Source organism: Numenius arquata, chromosome 19 (assembly GCF_964106895.1).
Source record: "Numenius arquata chromosome 19, bNumArq3.hap1.1, whole genome shotgun sequence".
NCBI lineage: Eukaryota > Metazoa > Chordata > Aves > Charadriiformes > Scolopacidae > Numenius > Numenius arquata.
The window spans coordinates 2094141-2117254 of NC_133594.1; the positions used below are offsets into that span (position 1 = coordinate 2094141).

At 50.5% G+C, this 23114-nt stretch overlaps 1 protein-coding gene across 1 annotated transcript in view; it reads left to right on the forward strand.

Annotated features, from left to right (window-relative positions):
• Positions 1 to 20032, forward strand: part of EHMT1 (euchromatic histone lysine methyltransferase 1) — a 76699-nt gene extending 56667 nt beyond the window's left edge. The window contains exons 19-28 of the mRNA XM_074161350.1: positions 156 to 260; positions 3199 to 3353; positions 4167 to 4334; positions 4724 to 4868; positions 6320 to 6397; positions 7558 to 7673; positions 10623 to 10709; positions 16157 to 16235; positions 19170 to 19345; positions 19782 to 20032. Of these exons, the coding sequence (XP_074017451.1) occupies positions 156 to 260; positions 3199 to 3353; positions 4167 to 4334; positions 4724 to 4868; positions 6320 to 6397; positions 7558 to 7673; positions 10623 to 10709; positions 16157 to 16235; positions 19170 to 19345; positions 19782 to 19965 (1293 nt within the window). The 3' untranslated portion in view covers positions 19966 to 20032. The remainder of the gene's footprint in view (positions 1 to 155; positions 261 to 3198; positions 3354 to 4166; positions 4335 to 4723; positions 4869 to 6319; positions 6398 to 7557; positions 7674 to 10622; positions 10710 to 16156; positions 16236 to 19169; positions 19346 to 19781) is intronic.
• Positions 20033 to 23114: the final 3082 nt, after the last annotated feature.

Sequence of the window (23114 nt, forward strand, 5' to 3'; positions counted from 1 at the left end):
CAGCGTGGGCTGAAGGAGGGACAGATGTGGGGAGGGAAGGGGTCTGTGGCTCCCGGGCAAGGTGCACCCTGTTGTGGCTACCAAGGGACTCGTGAAGCCAGCAGGAAACCATCCTGCCTGTTCTGTGTGTCTCACCTTCTTCTTTCCCTCCTCAGGACGATGGAGGTTGGACGCCGATGATCTGGGCCACCGAGTACAAGCATATTGAGCTGGTGAAGCTGCTGCTTGCAAAGGGGTCGGACATCAACATCCGTGATAATGTGAGGTTCTTCCTGCAATCTGTTTCAGAAATTAGCTACAATCTCTGTTTAAAACCCCAAAAATCCCAAGGAGGCAGATTTTAGGCTCAGTGCAGGGGGGTGCCGTGGTCCTTTGACACAGGTGCTTTGGGGCAGTGAGTGAACAGTGTCTGGTGGGAGAAATTTCCTCCGTATTCTGAGAAGTTTACAAGCTGGCAAGAAGTCCTTTTCCTTCATCTCTTCTGACATAGCCCATGAGGATGCTGTCTGTCTCACTCCTTCTAATCCACCTGGGTCCACCCTGCTGCCACTCGGATGCTGAACCAGGCAGATCCCCCTTGAGTCCAGCCTTACCAGCTCCACATTGGTCAGGGGCCAGTGTGCAGTGGGCATGGGTTAGGTTTAGGGACATCCTGTGTGCCTTTGGAGGGGGGCATAAGCTTGTACTTGTGTTTTCCGGATGGTTTGGGCAGATACTCTTGCCAGCAAGTATCGCAGGTTTTCCTAGGCGTAACAGGCATGTAGCCACCAACGCGGACAGAGCATGCCCAGGCTGGTGGCTCGGCATGCCAGAGCTGTCCCTTGGCCTGCTCTTCACTTCCCTAAACCCTGCTCGAGTGGGATGTGCTCTGTCCTTGAGTCCCTGGGAGCTCCATGGGACCAACAGCACTGTGTGTTGGGCTGTGCCAGCTGATTTCACGGGGATTTTCAAGTAAACAGAGAAGATACAAGGGAGATGCTGTCTCTTTTTTTCCCCAGTCATCCAGGTTTCTGTTCAGGAGACTCATTCTATCAGCTTTGCTCCTCTTCATTTTTTCTTAATAGTATGTTTCTCATTTTTTTCTTTTCTGTTCTCTAAGGATATTGAAACCCCAGAAGCTTGGGTGTGAACCAGGGTGCGATGAGCTACTCCGGGCTTTGGCCAGTAGATGTGAGAGAGTTTGATAAATGAAGGGTTTCTGCTTCCTGCACGAGTTGTGCCTACCCCACCATCAGTTCACACTCTGGTGTGCATCATAGAGTCATAGAATGGTTAGAGATGGAAGGGACCTTAAAGGTCATCGAGTTCCAACCCCCCAGCCCTGGGCAGGGACACCTCCACTAGAGCAGGTTGCTCAAAGCCCCATCCAGCCTGGTCTTAAAACACTTCCAGGGATGGGGCAGCCACAACTTCCCTGGGCAACCTGTTCCAGTGCTTCACCACCCTCACAGGAAAGAATTTCTTTTTGGTATCTAATCTAAATCTCCCCCCTTCCAATTTAAAACCATTACCCCTTGTCCTGTCACTACATCTCCTGACAAAGAGTCCCTCTCTGGCTCTCCTGTAGGCTCCCTTCAGATATCGGAAGGCTGAATCATGGCAGTGTATTTTCTTGTCCAAGGCTCCTAGTGCTTTTTGAATCCAAGGGATATAAGCAGCTAATCTGTATTTGTCTCCCTAAATGCCTTGGGTTTGTGTCTTGGGTGTAGCAGGGGTAGGTGTTGGCACGTTTGTCTCATGGAACTCGGAAAGGCTCCAGCTGTTCCTGAGGAGTTGTTGTCCCCAGTGTGAAAGCCCCTTCCTGATAGGAGCTTCTATTTCCTTGGTAGCTTAGACAGTTCCCAGGCAGGTCCGGATCTGATACTGTTCCTAAAAGCAAAGACAGAGGAGAGTTTTGGGGTTGTTGCTTTGCTTCAGAGCCCCAGTGCTGACTCTGGACAAAACTGACTTGTTTCATCTGCCGTAGAAGCCTTTGGGCTACCAGCTACAAGATCACACATTAGATGATGAAAATCAAATCAGCTCAGTCAACAATTTACTTGAAAGAAAAGTACCCTCTTAGCAGATGTATGTATTGCACATCCGTTACTGTACCTACGTTGGGTGCCTCCTGATTGCGGTCATTAAGCAGCAATGTCACTTCTGCTGGGAAACATCATCCTCCAGGAGAAATGCCTTTGATTGTAATTAGGCTGCTGTTATCAGTAGCCGATGCAAGGCGAAATAACGAGTCTCGGTGTCTGTAACCTGTCTGAGTGGCAGCACGTGCTGCGCAATCGACAGGGCTAATTTTTTCTGTAGGTTGGTATGTGATGCTGATTAGGGATATTTTTTTCTAGATGTTAACATAATGGGAGGCAGAAGCCGTAGCGAAAGAGGTCTCTCCACTCCCTGGTGTATGTCAGTGGCCTCCCCGTTTAAGGAAGGATCTAAGTTAAGTTGGGATAACTAAAAGATGTGCTTTATTTTTGCTTTAAAAAGAGAAAAGTTAGGTGATCTTTACTATCATTGCAGTGTTGTAATCGGCATCTTTAGAGCTTGTCATGGGGAAAGGTTCAGAGTGTGCTGCAAATTGCACCGTAACAGAAAACAGAGTATCATCGCTGAAAATATCTCCATCAAAAAGATGAGTGTTCAGCTATTTCTGGTGCTCCTGGTGAGGGATGAGCACATGCAGTATTTAAGAGATGCCTGAAGTCGGATTGATTGCTTTCCCTGTAGCTTATGGTTCGCTTTCTAGCACCTTCACACGGCCCATAGCTTGTGCTGTGCTCTTTTTCTCTTTAAGTTTGTAGCGCTGGGAGACACGCTGGCTTCCCTGTCTGTCTGGGCTGGGGAAGCTCAGCTTCTAGCCTTTTCTGGCATGTTTGTTCATGTCTGTCACCTCTCTCAGGGATTGATCCAGATTGTTTTGTGGCTTAGAGACAGACGATTTGCCTGCGTGCCTAAGGAAGGCGATGGACCGCTTTGTGTGCAGCCTCCCCCCGTCTCTGCTGCGCGGAGGCGGCTGGAGTGAGAACTCCCTGCTTGTCTGTGCGGAGATTTCCCTGCCGGTCCCAGCCGGGAGGAGCAATGTAGAGCAGGAGCCCGCAAGCCACGTGCGGAATGCTGCAGGTGTCGAGCTCAGGGTGGTGAAGTCCCAAAGCGATAGGGTTTTAATGCACTAAACAGCCTCTACTCTGTTTTCTTACCCTCCAGGAGGAAAATATTTGTTTGCACTGGGCTGCTTTTTCGGGCTGTGTTGACATAGCGGAGATCCTGCTGGCTGCTAAGTGTGATTTACACGCCGTGAATATTCACGGGGACTCACCCCTGCATATTGCAGCCAGAGAGAACCGCTACGAGTGTGTGGTGTAAGTACGGCCCCAGCCCCGCCGCTTCCCTCCCTTCCCCTCCTCACTCCGCTCCCTGGATGCTGGCTCCCAACCTCGGGAGAACCTTTGGAATGGCTTTGGCATTGAAGCACAAAACAGACTTGGGGTGGAGGGTTTGTTTCTCCGTTGCCCCACTCCTTGGGGCGCTGGGTCTGAAATACTGGCTGCTGCCAGAGCTGGACTGAAGACAGAAAAGGTGGAGTGGTCCTTGAGTCTTGGGCAGAGACCTTGATGGTCAGCCTGGGCTTCTCAGCACAAAGGCATCAGGAATCCTTCATTACAGCTCTTCTATTATTTTTTTTTTGCAATTATATTGCATAATATCATAACGGGGCTTTTCCTTTGCTTCATCATTGCTCTGAATAAAGTCATCATGTCTACTCACCCAAAAGCTGGTGAGTATAAACAAGGGCCGAGTGCAATACCACTTTCCCGTGGCACTTTTCCATTTCCAGCCTACTCTTCCCACCCCGTATCTTTCCCTGCCAGAGAGAGTTTCAAGCCTGTCTGAAGTTTAGGCTGGTACCAACAAGGTACTTGTCATGCCTGAAGCAAGGCGAGGTTTGCCCAGAGCTCTCGTGAGTGCCCAGAGCTCCAGTCTGTGGCTTCTGCCAGCGCCTTCGCGTAGAAGGATTCCCTGAACCATGCTTAATAAAGAAAACTCAGGTGATTATTCACTACTACGGATTCTTCCTTGCCCCCTTAAGGGCTGGCTGAAGGATGGGTTTCAGCTCATTTTCCCCTTGTGCAGTTTCTCTTGGGGGATGCTGATCCTTTCTTGCTGTCTTGCAGCCTCTTTCTTTCCCGTGGCTCGGACGTCACTTTAAAGAACAAGGAGGGTGAGACCCCGCTCCAGTGCTCCAGCCTTAACTCTCAGGTCTGGGTGGCCCTGCAGATGAACAAGACTCTCAGAGAATCATCTACTGAGAAGCCTCCCCAGATAGAGAAGGTCGTGAGCAGGTGAGAATAGGGCTGGCTTTGCTTGTGGGTCACGAAATAGAGCCCTGGCACAGGGTGGGCTGGGGGCCTGGTTTAAGAAAGGACCCGTCAGTGCACGCTTAGCTTTTTAAACTGGTGTGAAGGTCAGTTTGAGCTTAGCAAGAACTAAGCGCATGCTGATTAAGACCGTGGTTTGTAAATTCATCCTCCAAATGGAAATATTCTCAAGCACAAAGAACAATCTGTAAGGCAGGGCGGAAAAAAATCAACTCTGTTCTAGTCTGAATTGCTTTCAGGCTTTGAACGCTCAGTGATCAAAGACAGTAATTCTGCCCCAGGATGGCATTTGAATGGCCCCTTGTTCGGGGGGAGCTTTTCTTCTGTGACAAATCTCTCTCTCCCACTGACAGAGACATTGCCCGGGGTTATGAGCGGATCCCGATTCCCTGCGTCAATTCAGTGGACAGCGAGCCTTGTCCTAGCAACTACAAATACGTCTCCCAGAACTGCGTCACCTCCCCGATGGACATTGATAGAAACATCACTCATTTACAGGTGAGGGATCGCACGTAGCCACGTGTTATTTTCCTGTCCTGGTGCATACATTCAGAGATGTTGGAGCACGCTGCACCTCAGAACGGGCTTTGCATGCAAAATGGGAATGCAAATCCTAATATTGCCATCAAATTCCAGCTAAGGCTGTAGTTCTAAACTCCAGCTCTTGCTCTGGGAGATGGGATTCTGCTTTTCTTCCTTTCTGAGACTTAAGCCAACCTCTGTGTTGAGCTGTGTGCTGGAGCATCAGCTGTCTGGTGCTGGCTGGTGTGTTTGCCACTTGTCCTTTTCCTCTGTTCTGTATCTGGAGAGTTAGTGAGTTTGTTGGGAGACCTTCCTGATGCTGTCTTCCTCCTGGCTGCAGCATCCAGGCCAAGGTCTTCATTGAGAATCATAGAATGGTTTGGGTTGGAAGGGACCTTAAAGATCATCCAGTGCCACCCCCTGTCCTGGGCAGGGACACCTCCCACCAGACCAGGTTGCTCCAAGCCCCCTCCAACCTGGCCTTGAACCCCTCCAGGGATGGGGCAGCCACAGCTTCTCTGGGCAACCTGGGCCGGGCTCTCACCACCCTCACAGCAAAGAATTCCTTCCTGAGATCTCATCTAAATCTCCCCTGTTTTAGTTTCAAACCCTTCCCCCTCGTCCTATGGCTCCCCTCCCTCATCAAGAGTCCCTCCCCAGCTTTCCTGGAGCCCCCTTTGGGTACTGGAAGGGGCTCTAAGGTCTCCCCAGAGCCTTCTCTTCTCTAGGCTGAGCCCCCCCAACTCTCTCAGCCTGTCTTCATAGGAGAGGGGCTCCAGCCCTCCCAGCATCTTCGTGGCCTCCTCTGGACCTGCTCCAACAGGTCCGTGTCCTTCCTGTGCTGAGAACTGCAGAGCTGGAGTCCTTGAAGAGCTGGGTTGTGAAAGCAGAGGCGGGGAACATAGGGGGAAGGTGACCCACAGCTCTGGGATGGCTGAGGTGAACTTTCCATGCCTGAGCCCTTTGTGCGGCAGGTGGTGGTGGGACCATGCTGGCTTGGGGAGCGCTGGGGAAGCAGCCAGCTGGAGCCACCCGTGTGGGATAAAGCGAGCAGCAGGGGAGGGCTGAGACATTGGATCATCTCCCAGCTCTGGTTCCTCCTCGGAGCCTTCCTTCTCCTCGGGTGTGGGGTACAGCTCACAGTGCATGGAGGAAGGTTAGTTAACACAAGGGGACATCCTCTTAGGAGCAATGAGGATGGCTTGGTATGGGCTCCTTTCCTCCTGGCCGGAGTACTGTGACATTAATTGCACACAGAAATAAATAAAGGAGTAAAACTGCCCCGGAGCCGATGAGGCTGGTTATCTTTCTGGCTAATGAGCTGCAGCAGAAGACGGCTTGTGGTTTCCTCTCTGACCCTGTCGCAGGAGTTGCTCTCTCAGCTCCGTGTGAGTGGCGTGGAGTTAACCCCTTTTCTTCTCTTCCAGTATTGCGTGTGTATAGACGACTGCTCCTCCAGTAACTGCATGTGTGGCCAGCTCAGTATGCGCTGCTGGTATGATAAGGTGAGGACCAGAACCTCCTGGTGGGTCAGACCAGTGTTTGTAAGCTGAACTTTGCGCAATTCTGGGTTTATAACAGTACCTTAAAAACCAGTGCCTCGCACAACTCCTCTACTTCTTGTTTTAAAATGCCTGAAGTTGGAGCCTCAGCTTTGAGATGTATGTGGTCATAACAAAATGCGTACTCAGGGAAGCTTTTCTAGCGTTATTTATTTGTGTTACTGTCATTCCGACCGAGCCATTAATTACACTCGTGTGACAGAGAGCATTTAATAATCCATGCGTGAAATCAGCTTCCATTTCAGAGCAACACAGAAAATGCTGTAATATGTAAACAAGGGGAGGGCAATAGAGAGATTTTTTGCTTTTATTTATTGTGATCCTTCTGGATGAAGGCAAAGTAGAGATGTTTTAATTTCAACATTGCCAGAAGCCTGGTTTGTTTTGGATAAGTTTGTTTTGTTCCTCCAGGGAGGTTTTGAGGTTAATATTTGGACAGGTTCTGCTAAGATCAGAAGTTCTGTGAATTTCTGCAAGTTTTTCCCGGGGGGAATATTGGCATCTTTCTTTGCTTTGTAGCCATTTTATTTACACGTTAATAGGTGATTACATCATTCAAGCCTTAAAATTGTTAAATTCAAGCCATCAAATTTGTTAAATATGATGAACTGCATCTGTCGCTTCCTTGATCCTATATGGCTGATGGTAGGTTTTTTGGGAGTGTTATTTGGGAAGATAATGTGGTTCACAGAACTTGGGTATACTGGCCTCGTAATCTGGAAGTTTAGGCTCTATTCCAGAGCCAGACCGAGCATCTGCTTCTCCCCTCTAGCGCTGCAAAATGATAATGATGATGATGCACACTGGTTTTTTTTGCACAGCACTGTAAGATACATATTTTTGGATGGCGCGTAGTGTGATGCCAGGCAGCAAAAATCCAGATGTTTGTCAGCTGTTGGTGATAGTGGCAACTGTGCCACCGTCGGGGTCGAGCAAAACCACTGCAGAAGTTGAGGTCTGATGCTGATTTTGGGGAGGTCGAGGTGCGCCTCCACCTTGGGGTTCTCTGGCCTGTTTTTACACCCAGGGGAATTTCTGCTTTTGGAGAAGACGGGTGACAGGAACAGACAACTAACCCACTCTGGAATGTCTCTCCTCCTTAGGATGGCCGACTCCTGCCTGAATTCAACATGGCTGAGCCGCCGCTGATCTTTGAGTGTAACCATGCGTGCTCCTGCTGGAGGACCTGTAGGAACCGGGTGGTGCAGAATGGGCTCAGGTGAGAAGGAGGATCCAAACGCAGTTTGTCTTGGCAAGACCAACACCAAGCTCGTGAGCTTTCTGGCTTTCTAATCCCAGCTCACCCGTAAATCCCCAAAACCCAGGACTTCCCGTGGTGGGACAGAAGTTGGGGCAGGTGCCACCAGCCAGTGCTGGGGTGCAAGTGGGTTCCTGTGTCCTGCTGGTGGGAATGAAGCAGCAGCGGGTTCATGAGCTCAATTAGTATTTGCACCCTGCCCCTGTTGCCATCGCATGGGACCCGCGGTGTTCTTTCATTAGCCTGACCATCAGACATAGAAATGCCTTGCGGGTTTGCACGAACAGCTTGGATGTAACTTCTCAGGTGAAGATCTTTGGAGAAAATAACAGTAACAGAAACTGCAAAAACCTTAAATTAGAAGATCATGTAAGTTAAGCAGTCTGTATTAGAAATACAGGCCAGCGTGCCCAGACTTGGCTGCTTAAGATTTCCACGTTATTGGCATGAACTCCCCCTGAACTGGGCACCTGAGTACCTGTTGGCCTCGGCGTTGCAGATCAGGCTGGTAGGATTTGAGTGCCAGGCTAAAAATGTAAATGTTTTATTTTGGACCTCTGCTATGGAGAAGTTTGCCACTGTGCTAAGTTAAAAGGAATCGCACTGGAAAAAAAAGACTTTTGCGCATTTTTTGTAGTACTGACAACGCTTTTTTTTTTTTTTTGCAAGCTTTGTAGTTTCAATGACATTTTGCAACGTTAAAAATAAGTAAGAAAAAAGCTCCATGCATTTCCACAGAACTTTACCCCTCTCTGGTTTTCCCTGCCAAGCTCCTGAGCTCCGGTGTCTACGTGGGTGTTTGTTTAGGAGCTGTACAGCTCGAGCTGTTTCTTTTGCATTTTTGCCTTGCTATAAAGAGTTTTTCTGAGAGATGGGAAGAGTTGGAAACCCAACAGCCAGCCTGGGAGCACAGCTCTGTTGGGAAGCCGGGGATGAGGTCGGGTGCTCGGCAGAGCTGTGCTGGGGGTCCCTGGGGAGGCGGGGGAGGAAACCTCCTGCCTTTGGGCTGCAGCGTTGACACGCGGGTGCTCCCGGTCCATTTTCACCGCTTCCTTTATCAGATTTGCTCCAAATTAACTCCGCTCAGCAGCATACAGTTTCCATCTGGCAGGCTAGCCCAGCTCAGCCGGGAGGCTGCAATGGGAGCTGTAGTCCACTGGTGCCGGTGTCGGCCCTGACAGCAGAGCCTGGACCTGAGCTTGGCTCTGTCCTGCTGTGATGGATGGAACAAAACAGGGGGGAGCTTCCTCAGGCCTGAAATTCAGCATTATAACTGGTTTCTCTGGGAGCAATCATTCTCCTAAAGTCATGATTTGCCCTCATGAAAGGGGCAGGAAGGCTCCAGGAGCTGTGAGCAAATGTGAGAAAATGCACAGCCCGTGGTTTGAGCTGATGGTGCAAAGAGGGAATGGGGGGGGGGGGGGGGGGGAAGAGAAGTGCTGGAAAATGCAACAGGGAAGTTAAGGTGAGCATCGGATTTCTCTGTATTCCGATAACAGCATTGCTGAGAGCGGGTTTTGATTCCCTCGGGGACAGAGCGAACCTTCCCTAGCCCTGGAGACCGTTCATCCTGCACTTAACTCAAGTTCTGGCTGAGCAGGAGGCAGAAATGACTTACAGGATTGTTTCTCTGCCTATAAACTCCATCAGTAAAATTCCACAGAGCGGCTATTACACCAAGAAGTTTCAAGTTGCAGTGTTTCTTCCTTGTCTTTCAGCCAGGGAGCTGGATATGATGGAGTTGCTAAATGCACTGGCCTCAGCAGAGGGCAAAGGGATCAGAGCACTTAGCTCAAGGTGTTTTTAATTCACCATGAGCTCCCTGCCTTCCCCTTGCAGCACCTCTCCCTGCAGAGCTCCCCTGCCTTCAGTCCCCTTCCTCCTTCCCGGCCTTCCACCCAGTGTGTGTGCAGGGAAGGCAAAGGAGATACTGGTGGTGGGATACCGGTGTCCCATAGGATCATAGAATGGTTTAGGTTGGAAGGAACCTTAAAGACCATCCAGTCCCACCCCTTGCCCTGGGCAGGGACACCTCCCACCAGACCAGGTCGCTCAAAGCCCCGTCCAACCTGGCCTTGAACCCCTCCAGGGATGGGGCAGCCACAGCTTCTCTGGGCAACCTGGGCCAGGGTCTCACCACCTTCACAGCAAAGAATTTCTTCCCACATCTCATCTCCATCTCCCCTCTTTCAGTGTAAAATCATTACTCCCCATCCTATGGCTCCCCTCCCTGATCAAGAGTCCCTCCCCAGCTTTCCTGGAGCCCCTTCGGGTACTGGAAGGCTGCTCTAAGGTCTCCCCGGAGCCTTCTCTTCTCCAGGCTGAACCCCCCCAACTCTCTCAGCCTGTCCTCACAGCAGAGGGGCTCCAGCCCTTGCAGCATTTTTGTGACCCTCCTCTCGCCCCGCTCCAACAGTTCCCTATTCTTCTGATGTTGGTGGCCCCGGAGCTGGACATAGCACTGCAGGGGGGCGGTCTCTGGGCAACTTGTTCCAGTGTCTCACCGCCCTCAGAGGGAAAAATTTCTTCCTGAGATCTAATCTAAATCTCTCCTCTACCCATGTGTAAATCACACGGAGCATCCAGTCCCATCTCTTCCCCCGTCCCCAGGTGTGACCTCGCGAGGTGCAGCCGGTCGGGGAGAAGGGGTTGGTGGGTGCCTGTCCCTTGTCCCCAGGCAGTTCCCATCCCACCGTCTGCCCGCAGGCTCCGAGCAGCGGCGGGAGTGGAGCGTACCCACAGTGGTGCCAACATCAGAACTCGGGAGGGGTTGAGTATTGAAATCATCTTTGGGTTTGTGCTGATGGAAGTTGCTGGGTTGTTTTGGGTTTTTTTTGCTCATCTCTCTGAAAATGCATTGTCTTTCTGCAGAGCGCTGCAGTTAACTTGGCTTCCTTTCCTCTTTTCTAGGACTCGATTGCAGCTTTATCGGACACAGAAGATGGGCTGGGGTGTGCGAACAATGCAAGACATTCCACTGGGAACCTTTGTGTGCGAGTAAGTTATTCGGCTTTCATTAACTTCCATGAAGGCAGCGCTTCCTGAGGGCCGGGATGGTTTGCTCCTCTTCAAGCAGAGGTTTTCACGCAAATCCAATTGGCATCGAGCCGAGCTGCTTGCCCTCGGTCAGAGGTTTCCTGACTCCGTTTCCTGCTCTGTTTGTCCTTTTCCTCAGAGTGTGGAGCTTTGTCCACCCCTCTCTGTCTTCCTGGGATCTGTGCTCGGCTCTTACCCCTCTGAAACACAAGCAGTGGGGCAAACATGGATTTGGGTTGTGCTGCAAATGTGCGCAGCTCCCGTGTACGCCCTGGATATTGGGACATTTAAGGCCAAAGCAATTTGGAACAACTTTCTTAGATCATTTTCTGTTTCAATACTGACTTCTCAAGAGGTTTTCCAGTGTCACCGCTCTGGCTTTAGTCTGATTCAGCAAAACAGTAAAGCACTTGGCGCTGAGCACATGTTTCGGCCCTGATTCAATAGAGTACTTAAGAACAAAAATGTTCAGATTTATGTCAAATGAAAAAAACCTGCTGTCAAACCCCACGGTTTTTAGGCTTTAAAGTGGTATATGTACTTTATTAAATATTTTGGAAAGTGTTTTCTTCATTGCAATACTACAGTGAGTTAAGACTTTTTAAATAAGGCTGGACTTGTGCCCTTTGTGGAAGTAGGTGCTCAGGTTTTTTAGAACTAGTTATTGGTGTTTGATAGAGTTGGGGCGGGGGATTGAGGAAGATTATTGCAGAATTTAAAAAAAAAAAAGATGAAGGGAAAGAAAAATCTGTGGTGAATTGGCCAAGTATTTCTTCCACGTTAGGAGCTGCCAGGTAAAATGCTTTTTTTGGAGGTAAAGCTTAAAATTGCTGTTTGTGGGGCGTGCCTCAGGTCTGTCTTCAGGTGGGGCTTCCTGGTAAGTACTGAAGGTCTCTGTGCCCTGGTCTGGGGCCCAGAGATGAGCCAGAGCCTGTGAGCAAATGGCCCCCAAACAAAAAGGGCACGGACTTTACCAAATCCTACTGGAATGTTTGTATTTGAGAGGAATAAGCAGTGGTGAATTGGCAGCCCAAGGAAATGGGGCAGCCCTGTGTGATGGTGTAATTACCCCCCGTGTGATGGGGTAATTACCCCCCGTGTGATGGTGTAATTACCAGAGATGGGTGCGTTGTGCACCACATCAGAGCTGATGGGGTGCAGATACCACAACCAGGCTTAACTCTTCCCTCCACCCTCGCCAGGAGCTGCTGACGCTGTTTCCATGGTAGGCGCTATCTCCTTCATTATCTAAATGAGCTGCGTACTAAAAAGCTGAGCTAATTTATGTCTTGCTCATGCAGGATCCTCCTTGTCCCCATCACACACACACACGTTATTTACTCAACTCACCATAGATTCATAGATTGGTCCAGGCTGGAAGGGACCTCCAAAGGTCATCTAGTCCGACCCCCCCACAGTCAGCAGGGACACCCCCAACTAGACCAGGTTGCCCAGGGGCCTCGTCGACCTTCACCTTGAATATCTCAAGGGAAGGGGCCTCAACCACCTCCCTGGGCAACCTGTTCCAGTGTTCCACCACCCTCAGGGTAAAGAACTTGTTCCTAATATCCAATCTAAATCTCCCCTTCTCCAACTTAAAGCCATTGCCCCTCGTCCTGTCACTGCAGGCCTTTGGAAACAGACCCTCCCCAGCCTTCCTGTAGCCCCCCTCAGGTACTGGAAGGCCGCTATTAGGTCTCCCCGGAGCCTCCTCTTCTCCAGGCTGAACAACCCCAGCTCCCTCAGCCTGTCCTCGTAGCAGAGGTGCTCCAACCCCCTGATCATTTTCGTGGCCCTCCTCTGGACCCGCTCCATCAGGTCCATGTCCTTTCTATATTGAGGGCTCCAGACCTGCACACAGTGCTCCAGGTGAGGTCTCACCAGAGTAAAGTGGCAGAATCACCTTTCTGGATCTGCTGGCAACACTTCTCTTCATGCAGCCCAGGATGTGATTGGCCTTCTGGGCTGCAAGAGCACACTGCCTGCTCATGTCCAGCTTCTCGTCCACCAGCACCCCCAAGTCCCTTTCCTCAGGGCTGCTTTCTAATACCTCATCCCCCAGGCTGTATTTATACTGAGGATTGTTCTGGCCCAGGTGCAGAACCCTGCACTTGCTTTTGTTGAACCTCATGAGGTTCATCTGGGCCCACCTCTCCAGCCTGTCCAGGTCCCTCTGGATGACATCCCGTCCCTCTGGTGTATCGACCAGACCACACAGCTTGGTGTCATCTGCAAACACCAATTCCAGTACTCCTCTCCTCCACAAGCCGGCTGCACCGGTGGCCTTTCTGGGAGTCTTTATGTGCAACCCTATGGACTTGGGTTCTTCCTTCCCTCCTCTCCGGCAGAGAAGCCGCTGTGCGGGCAGTGCTCGGGGGCTGCTTGCACACAGCAGCTCCCGGCGTCATATCCTGGGGAAGAGCATTTTGCAGTAAACATCTGGATTAGAGCGCTGAGCGGGGAGTTGCTTTGTACGGGGGTTGTTACTCTGCTTTGGAAGGATGATAATTGTATTGGTGTGAAGATGGCTTTGGGGGGCAAATCTGGAATAGTTCTCACAATGCTTTTATTTTGCAAAACTCTCCTGGTCCTGACTGTTCCTGTGTATAAATGCCTTTCCTACACACATCCTGCTTTTCAGCCTGCTCCATTCTTCAGGAACCTTTCAACTTTTCTCTGTAATCACTCCAAAAATGGGTTCCCTTCCTATTTCTGCTTGCAGGCTGTCCCTCTGGCAGCCCACGGAGGCTTCTGTAGGGAGCGTTGAGCAGTGTCGGAGCAGTTTGGTGGCTGGGAGCATGGCTCCGCCAGCGCAGTGGCCGGCCAGTCCTCCCACTGTCATCTCCAGGGCTCCTCAGACCCTTCAGCAGCTCCAGACCCTCCTACTAAGGGCCTCCAGTACCTTCAGCTTCCAGGGGAGATGCAGCAGTGTGATCCTCCCTGCCCTGCTGGGCTCCCACGGAGATTTTAGGCTCTTTCCCTGGCAGATGCTGAGGAGCGTGCTTGTGTGCGGGTTTCTCCCCAGCTTCTGAATTTGTCCCTGTTCAGATGTTGCTGTTGCTCAGCCTGTTGCTGTGGGTTGTTTTGGATTTCCTCTGTTCGTGCTTGGCTGTTAGATGGTGTAACAGCTCATTCTGGAAATGGCACAGCTGGTCAAGAGCTGTTATTGGAGAGGATTTGAATTAGTTGGGTGCGGAAACCAGAGGTTTGTGAGGTTCTGCTCTCTTCCTTTCAGTGCATGTCCATTACGTGGCTTCCAAATATTTCATTTCTGTACATGTACGGTGATGCTGTAATAAGCTACCATCCGCATCCAGGCAGGTATTTCAGCCACACCTTGAGCTAGAGAGGCCCGAGACATCCCGTCTCCCCCACGCCGTGGAAAATGCTGGAGACTGGTGTAGGAACAGCTTGTGGCTCTTGAATTTTGCATGGAGCGCGCTCTGATCTTGTGGTGGTGAGTGGCACTGTAAAGCTCGGAGATGTTGCCGTCAGCGTCCTGAACCTCTTGCTGAGAAGAAAGATACGGGCTTGACTTCAGGAGGTTTTGAATCATAGAATGGTTTGGGTTGGAAGGGACCTTAAAGCCCATCCAGTCCCACCCCCTGCCCTGGGCAGGGACACCTCCCACCAGACCAGGTTGCTCAAAGCCCCGTCCAGCCTGGCCTTGAACCCCTCCAGGGATGGGGCAGCCACAACTGAAGGGTCTGGTGCTCCTGGTCTTTTTTTGGGTAGGAAGATGTACATCTTGCACATCCTTCCCTAACTTTGGACCTGGGCAAGTAGGGAACTGTTTGTATCGGTAAGCAGCCCTGGAAAGGAAACGAGTTACGGGAATAGTCTTTAAAGAAAGATCAAAACAACAGTTTTTAATTAGATCCTGAGGTTTTGTTTCACTGGGTTGTAAATGTGAAGTGCTGTCCCTGAGCAGAGTGTCTGCGTGCAGCATTATTCAGCTTTTCTCAGCTGCCGCTGGCTACTGTGCCCGGCTACAGCAATTTTCTCCTTCTGGCCATCATCTTCCTATCGCTTTAGGTCACCAAGGAGGCTGTGATTTCCAGTAACGCCGCAGCCTTACGGGAGCGCTTAATAAATAACAAGGTGGGGTGGGGGCAAACGGGAGGATCCCACGCGGCGGCAGCCTCTTGCTTTGGCACAGCAACTTGGCCGGATCCCGCAGATTTGGCAACTGCGGCCAAACCATCCCTCGTCGCGGAACACGTGGGTCCTCTCCGGGTTAATGCTTCGTGGCTCTCCTCTTCCTCAGCCCTGGAGTTAAACGCTGTCCTGGGCCACAGGGGGAAAGGGCTACGGTTGGTTAACGCTTCGAAAATGCCTCGTGAGCTGCAGAGGAATGATCATGGAAGTCTCTGTTGATGCTGCAAAGAATATTTATTTGTATTTCGAATCCTTTGCTTATAATTAATTAGCGTCGCGTTAAACACTGAGAAGATTTATGTACCAGCATCTACCACGCTGTTGCTTCTCTCTCGTATCGTCCCTCTGGCTGGGTTCCTCTCCCTTCGTGTCTCTCACTTCAGCTGCAGGCAGGGCAGGGCAGGAAACATTGAATTTTGACAGTCTAAAACTGCTTAAGAGGGAGCTGGGGATACAAATGTGGGAATGCCAGTGCAACGGGGACTCTTGCAACGAGGGAGTTTCCAGCAAAACCAGCATCTGTCTTGAGGGGTGAAGGGTGGTGTGTGTGTATTTAGTCCTTCCTCACAGGCCCAGGCCAAGCAGCACGAGCTTCACGGTGCTTAGAGGACCTGGTTTTACACCAAGGTGGTTGTTACTCAGATCTATTCTGATTTATTCTCTGATTTATTCTGGTTTGAAAGAGATTGAGAAAGAAACCTAGACCCTTCCAGGGAGCCGGGCAGCTTAGGTTAGACCTAGGACTTCTAAAACAAAACTTTTTAAGGTATGTAGCATATGTAATTGGTCAAAGTATCCTGGAAAATATAGGATGGACAGAAACAAACACTTTGCTTTGGGCTGCGAACAGCAGAAGCGTTGCAGTGGTGTGCGGGAGAGCCAGGACGGGGCTGAGTCTGCACCGTGAACAGAAGAATTGGATTAATGCGTTGATCTTGGCCAACAAAGAGATTTGCAAACGGAAACGTAGTCCTCGGGAAAAATAAATTTTGTTGGAAGTAAGACTCCCATTTTTAATATTAAAAATGTTGCCCTGAAAAGATGGACTTTGGAGCCAGATTTTAGCTGCTGTAGGTTGGCAAAGCTGAGTTTCCCGGGTGGCTCTGAGGTGACCTGTGCTGCTCAGGCTGTGGGTCACCATCTGGAGCTGGGCTGTGTCTCTTCCTTTCCCTCTTCCCAGAAAGAGGTGTTTGACCCCAACCTTGTGGTTGCACCAGCATCTTATTCCTGCTTTTCCCGTTTGTCTGCAGATACGTTGGTGAGCTGATATCCGACTCTGAGGCGGACGTCCGTGAAGAGGACTCCTACCTCTTCGACCTTGACAACAAGGTACTGTATCTGAAGGTGTCTAATTAGACAGACCCAAGGTCTTGCTTCTCCAGATGAGCAGAGACAACAACATTTGTCTCCATCTTGATGTGCAGCATGATCTGAAAGCCTGCAAAGAGAAGGACCACGTTCTCGCAGCATTTTAATCAAAATGTAGAGTGGTTGAGGTAAGGCTTAGGGCTTGTTAAAATGAAAACGGAGCCCAGCAGCGCTGGGTCACCACGGTAGGTGCTGCCCACACCAGTTTCGAGACAAGAAGCTCTTCTGTCAAAACCGTTTGGGCATCCTGAGTTCAGTTGTTCAGTTTTTGATGCTCGAGTGTGTATCTGCGGGCTTGCAGCTGTGTTGATTGGCAGCTCTGTGAGTTCTTCATAAAAAGATGAGCTGGAAAACTGGGGAAAAAAAAAAAAAGCCCTGTTCACTTCTAAAGGGATCCGTCAGATACCCTGGCAGGGACTTGAGGCTTGTTCTGCTGGTAGTTCTCCTGCGCTGCTCTGGGGAGGGTGTCTCGGAGCAGAAATCTTGCTTTGAAAAGTGCGATCTAAAGCTTTTAAGCAAGGCCATCACTTCAGACTTTCCTTGGGAAAAGAAAAGAGGAGAAAGGTGAGCTGGGGACTCAGAGAAGTGGGGTGGCTTCCAAGGAAGGCTGTAAAACAGTCTCTGTCTTGTTTCTGTCATCAGCTAGTGACAAAGAAGCTTTGCTTTATTTTTTTGCCCTTTTTTTTTTTTTCTTTTAAAGCAACAGACATTCAACAACTGAAAAAAGTAATGTGGTTTGTAGTCAGTCTGAAAACAAGAGAGCTCAAACTGTAATTAAAAAGTTGAAAAGCAGCAGGGACTTCAGTCTGGTTTGTGCTCTTATGAGCGAGAGCCCACCTGGGCCTTGCCTTGCCTTTAGGTTGGCCCCGGCCTGGCTGCCTTGAGGGAGAACTTCTGCATTTGCTCGTGTCAAGCCGTCAGTGAAGCAAGGAGGGAGACCTAAGTATGGGTGCAAGCACCTCATCCTTTTCCATGGCATCTTCAAAGTGGTGCTTCTGTAAAAAACTGGGCACCAAGTCGTGGAGTGATTGGTAGAAGAGGCCCATGAGGTGGGTGGAGGAGCCAAGCTGGTCCTGTGGCCTCCTGAGTGATGGGGTGGACCCCAACCCTGGCAGGGGCAGCCTTGGGGTCCTGGTGTATCTGGAAGGATTGGCCTGGGTGGGCTGGTGCTGGAGTGAGAGACAGCGGTGGGGATGTCATTTCTGATGTCTCCGTACCTTGAGTTGTCACTCAAGGCCACATGCGTGGTGAATCCTTCAGGGTGCCAGGTCCTGCAGTCCCATCCCATTCCATGCCTGAAAGAGGGTAAACACCAAACAGCCGAAACTTCCTGCCACTGCGAGGTTTCCAGGGGGAAGACACAGCACAACAGATGCTCTCTGAGCTTCCACTGCTTCAAGGGATGGTTTTCCTGTCCCTGTGCTGGAGCACTGGAAAAAAACCATGCTATTTCTGGGAAAGACAAGGTTGAGTTTTAGCTGCTGTGGTTGCTTTCTTAAGCCACCCCTTTCCCACATGCAGGCCCGTCCTCTGCGGTCTTTTCTCACGCACTTGGCCATGTTGTGCTCCATCGAGGAGAGCAGGAGTCGGGGCTGCATGTGGCTGCATCCCTGTGCCCCTGCCCGCAGGCAAGAAGGGCTTTCTCCAGCCTTCCTCCCTTCTAGGAAACCCTGGTGCCTTCCCACTCTGGAGAAGGAGACTCATTTCACCCCAGAGCAGGTTCATGGTTTCTCTTCTTCCTCTCTACTTGCCACCATGTGACTTTTAGGTTCCCAATACCCTCATAGCAAGGTAGGAAGCAGTGTGCTTTAGGACTTGTCCTCCTCAGCAGCTTCACAGTGAGGACGCTGCCTTGTGCTGGTGAGGGCAGCAGATTCCTTTCTTGAGAAATACATCTTGGCTTGTGTGGTGGAGAGCTCAGATCTCTCTGGGTGGTCACTAGGTGTGGTAGCGGGTGTCGTTGTCCTCACCAGCCATGGTGGTGTTGTCCTCACCAACCATGTCCTCACCATTTTGCATGGATGGAAGTGAGAGGGGTGATGGGAATTACTCATCGTTGAAATTAGAGCTGGTAAGACCGTGTGTGATATGGGACCATGTGGGGTGACGCCTCCCCCAGTCGCTGGGACGTCTTCCCTGGGCTCCTGCAGCGGGCGGGTGGTGTGATCTGGCACAGCTCGTCCATTAACGATTGCGAGGTGCTTGCCCAAGAGGGAGTTTGAGCACCGCTAATGGATCCTTTTGCTTTTGGCCTCTTTGCAACTGAAATTAGCTTCTGTAATTAAAGTCTCTGCTTTGCACAGTCATTCTCTGCTGGAATAAAAAAGCCCTGAGGGGGGTTCTTTTATTTTCAAGGAAAACAAAATATTACTGTTCTCTGGAAAGGGAATTTCTGTGTTCTCACTTTTGCTTTTATCTGCAAAAACCTGTGTTTTCTCAAGGCTCTGGCTTTGTGTTTCCTTGCTGTCATGTTCAATTAGAGGACAGAACAGATGCTTCCTCCCCTAATCCAGTGGCTTTTACCCATAAGGTGTTTCTCTGCACCAAACATCAATCCCATTACACCGAACTGGTGCTTTAGCGGAGCCGGGCTGGGGAGAGCTGATGTCCCAGCTGGTGTCAGGGGCATTTTAAAAGGTCTTTGGGCTTGTGGGGGCAGAGTGATGTGCAGAAAACTCTATTTTCAGATTGCTGTTGAATATAAAAGTGTGTGTGTTTAGTCCTTTTAAACCCACAGTAGGTGTCCTGCCGTGATGGTAGTGGTTCTTGAAGTTCTCCAGAGCTTGAGTGGAATGACCAATAGCTTGGGCATTTTTGGTTTTTTTTTTAAACAAGTAGCAGTGATAATACTAAACCCGACCTCAGCTAATGAAAGATGCCACGTTTCTCCTCTAGGATGGAGAGGTGTACTGCATAGATGCCCGTTTCTATGGCAACATCAGCCGCTTTATAAACCACCTCTGTGAGCCAAACCTCATCCCGGTGCGAGTCTTCATGTCGCATCAGGACCTCCGCTTCCCCAGGATCGCCTTCTTCAGCACCCGGCGGATAGAAGCCGGAGAAGAAATCGGGTAAGTGCTGTCCCCGGGGCTGCCACTGCCTGGCATGGGGAAGGATGGAGGAAAGGATGGAGGAAAGGATGGATAGGGAGGGATGGAGGAAAGGATGGATGGGGAGGGATGGACGGGGAGGATGGAGGGAAGGAAGAATGGAGGAAAGGATGGACAGGGAAGGATGGAGCAAAGGATGGAGCGTGGAGGGACAGGGAAGGATGGAGCGTGGAGGGACGGGGAAGGATGGAGTGTGGAGAGACAGAAGCTCTGCCGCTCCTGAGCTGGTTCACTCCATCCCTTCACTCCCCGGGGATCCCCCAAGTGCCCTCTGTCCCCTGAAACTTTCCAGAAAACCCAGACTGCGGCAGCGCCGAGGTTTGCTGAGCCTGGCGTGTTGCTCCTGCGTTCTGCTGCTTTGCAGTGACCCCGTCTCTGTCTCTCTCTCTTTTGGCAGCTTTGACTACGGCGACAGGTTCTGGGACATCAAAGGCAAATACTTCAGCTGTCAGTGCGGTTCACCCAAGTGCAAACACTCGAGCTCAGCGCTGGCCCAGCGGCAGGCGAGCACCTCGTCCCAGGACACGCAGGAAAACGGGCTCCCCGACACCAGCTCTGCCACGGCAGCCGGCCCCTTTTGAGGCTCTGCTCCCCAGAGACTGACTTGTTTTAACCCTATAGATTCACATACTGTCTGAATTTCCATTTAAAGAGAAAAAAAAACCACAAAAAAAAAAAAAAAAACCCGAAAAAAAAAAAAAACAACCCGCTCAAGGAAAGCCAGGGGTTTGTGACACTTAGGGCTGTGCCACCGACTGTTACTTGAGGAATAAGTAAAAGCAAATCCCGCCTCCGTGATGTTGTTCTCCCCTCCCCGGGCCTGGAAAGCTGCTGGTTTTTCCAGTTGCGTGTGGAGGGGGTGGCTGTCGCGTTTTTATTTTTCCACGCGAGCTGTCCTGGCCTCCGTCTCTTAATGTGCTAAGTGTTGTCAGAGCCCGGGGAGAGCCGCCGTCCTCCGCCTGTTGTTAACTGAATGGATCGCTCATGCCAAGTCATCTCCAGTTCACTTGTAATAAACTTTGAATACTTGATGGGACTTTCTTTCTAAAAGCCGAAGGGGGGGGAGCAGGGAGGGGGAGGGAGGTGCTGGCGTTTGGGTTTGCTTGGCACAGCCCCGGGGCAGGTTCTGCCGGTTGGTTTTTGTTGGTTTGGTTGGTTTTTGGTTGTGTTTGTTGTTTGTTTTTTTTTTTAATCATGGATTTCTCCCCACATCTCGCAGGACGTTGCGGTGGGGCCTTTCCCCAGGAGCTGGAGGGGCTTTTCTAACAAATACCCTCCTTGTTACCAAATCCACCGGCTTTTTTTTCTTCTTCTGCCGAGAAGAAACCCACGGTCCTTACAAATCCCTTTGATCCCCGGCTCCTTCCTGAGCCAAACAGAGACGCTTCTCCCCCCCGAGTCCCGCTCCCTCCCGGGCTTTCTCCGTGAGGAACCAGCTCTCGTCCGTGCCGCGTGGCCGTGTCTCTGTCTCAGTGTTCGGTTCATCCGCAGAAGGATTTCCCTCCCCCCGGCTCTAGAGAGGGAAGGTTGAAGGGGATTGTACAAGACACTAACTTCTTAAGAAAATCAGTTGGTTTTTTTTTTTTTCTTTTTTTTTTCTTTTTTTTTTAAGAAAAAAAATAAAGTGAATGAGAAATATATATATTATAGAGAACCTCGACTCGCGTCCGCAGGCTGGGGCGAACAGCAGACAGGACATGTCACGGCGAGAAGATCCTAGATGCCACCAGCTCGTCTGTTCCCATCACTTTTCTCAACGCTGGGCACCTTCGATTAATTTTTAAGCCACACGCTATGAGGTTTCAATAAACTGATTTATTTTTTACCATTACCGAAACATTGGGGACTAGCATTAAAAAGAAAAAGGAAAAAAAAAACCACAAAAAAAAAAGAAAAAAAAAACCAAACAAAAAGAAAACGACAACAAAAAGAAACCACAAAACAAAACGGTGCTGATTCTGGTGTGATTTTTGCTCACCACGTGAATATAAACTATCAATTGTATAAAAAGAACAAAGTGATTTTAGTATAAAAATGCAGGAAAAAAAACAAAACTTTTTTTAAATTGTTAGTATTGTAGTGTGAATAAATTTGCCATCACCTTTTGTGTGGTGGCTGGGCAGGTCATTATCTTAATTTTTTTTTTTTTTTTTTTTTTGCATATATCTTTAAATACTGTAATTAGTGCAGTAACAGTTTTTTTTTGTTCATCTCTCCTAGAACATTCATAATGCCGTCATGTTTATTATTATTATTTTTTTTTCTGTTAATGTTTTTGACAGTTTTAAAGGAGCAGTCTTTTGGCTCTGATCATTTTCTTGTTCTGTTTTCAATGAAATCAATAAAAAAAAAAAAAAAAAAAAAAAAGTGCTTTAAAAGGAGTTTGGCTTTTTTTATCCGCCTGTGGCGATGGCAGCGTGTGGGGCGGGGGGCAGAGGGGGCTGGTGCCGAGACCTCCAGCCAGGGGTGAGTTTCTCATCCTTGGGCTTGAAGGGAAAATTAAGAAGGAGAAAAAAACTCTGGCATACTTTCAAGCAAGGAAAAAAGAAGCCCGGCTCTGTTTTCCTCTTCTTCAGGGAAATTTGGGGTTGGTTTTTAAATTTTGACTGATTTTTCATCTTAAAGTCATCCTCTTTGGGCTCTGGCTGCCGGTTCCCGCGGCCGGGCAGAGCTCGGTGTGGTTTGAGGGGCCCGTGATGCCTCCCCATCACCCGCGGGGAGGCCGTTCAATAAAACCAAATTTAAAAAAGGCCGAGGAAAGGGGCGAGGGGGACAATTCCTCTTTGCGAGCAAACCCTGGGGATGTTTCCTATCACAGGAGGCGTCGGGGCTCTGTGGGATTTTGGGGGCCCAGCCGGGGTTTTTGGGGCCGCTGTGGGGTGCGAGTCGCCAGGGGGTTCCCCGGGGGGGTGCCGGGTCCCGGCTGGGGGCTGCTGCGTGACAAAGCGCTGCCACCACGTGCCCTCGGCCTTAACCCGCTGCGTCGGGGAAAATAAGCCGCGCTCTGAGTCACTGCCAGTCGATAGCTCATAAACCCAGTCATAAAGGGTAGGAAAAGCCCGGCCCGATGCCAGCCAGGGACGGGGGGGGAGCGGGGAGGGCTTTGGCCACGGTTACACACGCTCGCCCATCACTCACCCACCTGGCAGGAGCCTTCATCACCTGTAGAGCCCCAACGGTGCCCTCGTGATCCTCATCCGTGGGTCCCTTCGGGCCAGAGCTACTCCTGGCTTCCAACTCTGCAGCCCCGTGGCTGGAGACCCTCATGGGTTGGCCATTCCCATCCCTGTCGAGCTCCCTTGTGGTTTTTCCCCATTCTGGGGATGTCCCCACTGGGTTCAGCCTCACCCTGCTCCATCCCAGCCTGAGCTGAGCTCCGGGCTTAGAATCATAGAATGGTTTGGACCTTGAAGATCATTGTGTTCTGAGTGCCACCCCCTGCCCTGGGCAGGGACACCTCCCACCAGACCAGGTTGCTCAAAGCCCCGTCCAACCTGGCCTTGAACCCCTCCAGGGATGGGGCAGCCACAGCTTCTCTGGGCAACCTGGGCCAGGCTCTCACCACCCTCACAGCAAAGAATTTCTTCCCCACATCTCAGCTCAATCTCCCCTCTTTCAGTTTGAAGCCATTACCCCTCATCCTATCATCCTGCATCAGGAGAAGTGTGGCCAGCAGGGTGAGGGAGGTGATTCTACCCCTCTACTCTGCATTCGTGAGACCCCACCTGGA